General features: G+C 62.0%; 1 protein-coding gene across 1 annotated transcript in view; it reads right to left on the bottom strand.

Annotated features, from left to right (window-relative positions):
• Window positions 1-6: 6 nt before the first annotated feature.
• The window catches only part of RGS14 (regulator of G protein signaling 14), a 13,387-nt gene continuing 9,999 nt past the window's right edge, over window positions 7-3,394 (bottom strand). The window contains exons 8-13 of the mRNA XM_014457198.2: window positions 1,616-1,789; window positions 1,273-1,399; window positions 1,106-1,187; window positions 954-1,000; window positions 760-874; window positions 7-517 (exon numbers count right to left, since the gene is read on the bottom strand). Of these exons, the coding sequence (XP_014312684.1) occupies window positions 315-517; window positions 760-874; window positions 954-1,000; window positions 1,106-1,187; window positions 1,273-1,399; window positions 1,616-1,789 (748 nt within the window). The 3' untranslated portion in view covers window positions 7-314. The remainder of the gene's footprint in view (window positions 518-759; window positions 875-953; window positions 1,001-1,105; window positions 1,188-1,272; window positions 1,400-1,615; window positions 1,790-3,394) is intronic.

Below are 3,394 nucleotides of genomic sequence, written 5' to 3'. Positions count from 1 at the left end.
GCACTGCCAACACCGCCCCTCTGTGATGGGCATGCCTGCACAGGGTAGAGAAAGAAAGGAGGGGAGCCCCACCTCCCCCCAGTGGCCTGGCTGCAAGGGCTGGAGGGGCCAGCCTGTGAGGGACCAAGGGGTGGTAGCTGTGGGGTGTGGCTACTCAGAGCCCCTCTCCAAACCCTCCTGGCTCTTCCTTCGGGCCTGCCCGTGGCAGGAAGGGGCCAGGGACACGCACAGCACAGACAGGGCATGCAGGACGGGACCATGGCATGCTTGGCCCGCCAGGTGCCATGCGGCCAGCCTGGACTGTTGGACGGCTGTCAGAGGGCAGAGTGGGCGGCGGAGTCCAAGGGGCCCCTCTTGGGCTGGGCTGATGATTCAGTCTGTGGTGGGGCCTCCTGGGAGTTGGGCCCTGGGGCGGGCAGCTGCAGAAATTCTGGAAGCACCAGGTCCTCTTTGCGCAGAAGGCCCCTTTGGTCGTGGGCCCCGCTGCTTTGTACCCGGTTCAGCAGCTCCACCAGGCCTGGGGGTGGCCACAGAGTCAGGGGCCCACCCACACAGACCTGCACACACTGTTCCACCACCGTCCTGCTGCCACACTGTGGCCACAGCCTCCGGACCCTGCACCAATGCCCCCTCTGGCCCCCATCCCTGCCCTGCTGGTCCTCCAACCTCCTGTTCCCGCTCAAATGACATTTGGCCCCCTGATGCCATCTCAATGCTCCCAACTCCACTGGTCCCTCGCTCCCACCATCCCCAAGGTACCTTCAATGTCACAGGTCTGTCGATTCCCAGTGACACTGCTGGGAGCCTCGGCCAGGGAGTTGAGCGGCAGTGGAGGGAGATGGATGCCCTTGTCCTGGGTTCCAGGTGTGGTGCGCTGCGAGAACGTGGGGTCAGAGCCACAACCAGGAGGGGAGGTGTGGTGGGCAAAGGAGGGCTCTCCGCCTCTCGCTCACCTGGCTTCGGCGGGGATGTGTGTCGCCAGTTTCGGAAATCTTCACACCTGTGGCAGAGAGCGCCACCTTTTGTGTTCATCTCCCGCCTGGAGCCCCCCTTACTCCTGGGTCGGTCAGCCCCGGGGACCACGCCTGGGGCCAACATTCCCTACCTGGGAGAGTGTCCAACACCAGCCTCTGGGCCGCCACCGAGCTCACTAGCTTCCCCAGATCCAGCGGCTGCTTCTCGCCTGGCTGCGGGGTCAGGTCAGCAGCCCGCAGGCCAGGCCGCCCGCTTCCCGCCGCCCCGCCCCGCCCCTGCCCCAGCCCCGCTGCTCACCCGGCGCAGCTCGATCTGGTGTGCGCTCAGGCCGTGCTTCGCTAGGATGGGCTGCAGCGCCTCCTGCAGCCGCTTGGTGGGTTTGGCCGAGATGAGCACCACGCGCTGCAGCGCCGCCAGCTCCAGCCTGCACGGGACCCTCGGGCTGCGGAAGGGCGGAGCGCCGGCCCCGCCTCTCCTCCCCGCCCACACCCGCCAGCCCCGGGAGGAGGCGGGGCCTGGACCGGGGAGCCGGGCCAGCTTGGGGGTGGGGACTTAGTCCGGGAGAGGTGCTAGCACCAGGGGAAGGGCCCGCAGGGAAGAACACCGACCCCAACCCAGGCCTCGCGGGAGGGGCACTCACTGGAAGGTGATCCTGTTTTCCAGCCTCACTTCCTGGTCCGCCAGCACGGTGCAGTCCTGATCCAGGACCAGGGCCTTCTGCAGACGCCAGGCAGGGTCTGAGTCCTCCCCACCCCTAGTTATCCCCGCTGTCCCCGGGAACCACCTACACTTCTTTAGGGGCTGCCCTGAAGTTTAGAGGGAAGGGCGGATGGGCAGGGGAGAGGTACCGATGAGGATGCGTTAGGAACCTGGCTGGAGGCCGAGTCTGGTATGGCTAAGGCCAGGGAGAAGGGTGGCAAGATTGCTGACAGATTGCAAAAGGAAGGGAGTTATGGGAAACCTGGGAGGCAGGGAGGGCGACGAAATGGTATGGGGTTGCTTGGGCAAGGGGCAGGCTTAGGTCCTAGATCATATGGCGCCTCTTCCTGGTCCAGGACAGGGTCTGCCTCCTGGACAGCTGCCCCTTGTCCCTCAGGCATGTGAATCCCACCCAGACCAGCTGGACGCATTTCCTCCTTCAACACCGGCCTTTGGGCAGCTATCCAGGCCTTGTCCCTTTTTGGACATTTGTCCACTTCTCTCCAGCCCCACCTATTAAGGACACTTCTTGTGTCCTCGCTGCAAAAAGGGCTCTTCCCCCCATGTCTGCTGTGAGGACTGGGGGATGTGAAGTGTCTGGCACAGTGCCTGGCACACAGTAGGTACATAAACAGTAGCTGTAGGGGTTACTGCTCCCAGAGGCTCTGCTACCTGTACAGCCCAGGGCAGGGAGGCAGCCTCTCCCTCCCCGTGGGCCTGTGCTGAGCCGCAGGGACAGGTGGAGTGTGGGTGGTGAAGATATATTTAGCAGACGTGAAAGTCCGTCTGGGTGTGGAGGCTGCTCTGGAGGCTTGAGAGAAGGGGCAGAGCTCTTCCCTCTCCTGCCCTCACACTCGCACGCTCTGGGCCCCTGAACACGCCCTGAACTTCTTACCCACCTCCAGGCCTTCACTCCCCCCACAGCTCCTCCTCCTCCTCCTCCTCCTCAACTGCTGCCTCTTCCAGGAAACCTTCCTGCAACCAACCAGGAATGCCTACCTCACCCCAGCAACCCTGGGCAGGTGTGTGTGTGTGTGTGTGTGTTCCACTCCTCCTCCCTGATCACATCCTGTCTGGCTCACCTCCAGCCAGTGGACCTGGAGGACAGAGCTTAGGCCCAGGTCTCTCTGCCCACCCACCTGGCAGGGCCTTAAGCCTTATCTACTGGGTGAATGAAACCCAACAGGTCTTCTGGGATGCAGCAGTCTTACTTTAGAACCCCCCTTACTGGAAGCCTTACTTTAAAGTGAGTTTTCCCCTAGACCCCTCTTTAAAGCTATGCTAATTTGCACCTAAAGGAAAGCTTTCATAGGTTAGGTGCATTTGGGTGCTCCTAGTAGCAGAGGAGGTGAGGGCTCCCCCAAATGGCCATTTCAGGGATGGGCAGTCTGAGCTGGGAGTGCTGCAGAAAAACCTTCCTCCACAGGGGTTCTCCCTGCTCCACATCCCAGAAGCCACCAGTGAGGAGGATGGGTGAAGCTGGAAAGCAGGATGGGCTGGGGGGGGGGGTGAAGGGGGGGCGGGGGTAAAATTTTTGGAGGGTGAAAATGGATATCTGAGTTTAAATGAAGAGTTGGTGCTGAGTTGATTGGGAGTTGGGCCTGAGACCGGGGTGGGGTGGGTAGGGGCTGGAGTTAGGAAAGCGGGTGAGGATATTCTCATGGAATTGGGAATAATGGGCCCGGGGATTAGGAATGGAAATAGTGTTGAAGTCCTACCT

The sequence above is a fragment of the Myotis lucifugus genome, unplaced genomic scaffold (genome assembly GCF_000147115.1).
Source record: "Myotis lucifugus unplaced genomic scaffold, Myoluc2.0 scaffold_1, whole genome shotgun sequence".
Taxonomy (NCBI): Eukaryota; Metazoa; Chordata; class Mammalia; order Chiroptera; family Vespertilionidae; genus Myotis; species Myotis lucifugus.
Note: the sequence above shows the minus strand (reverse complement) of the source record. Positions and strands in the feature narration are given on the sequence as shown.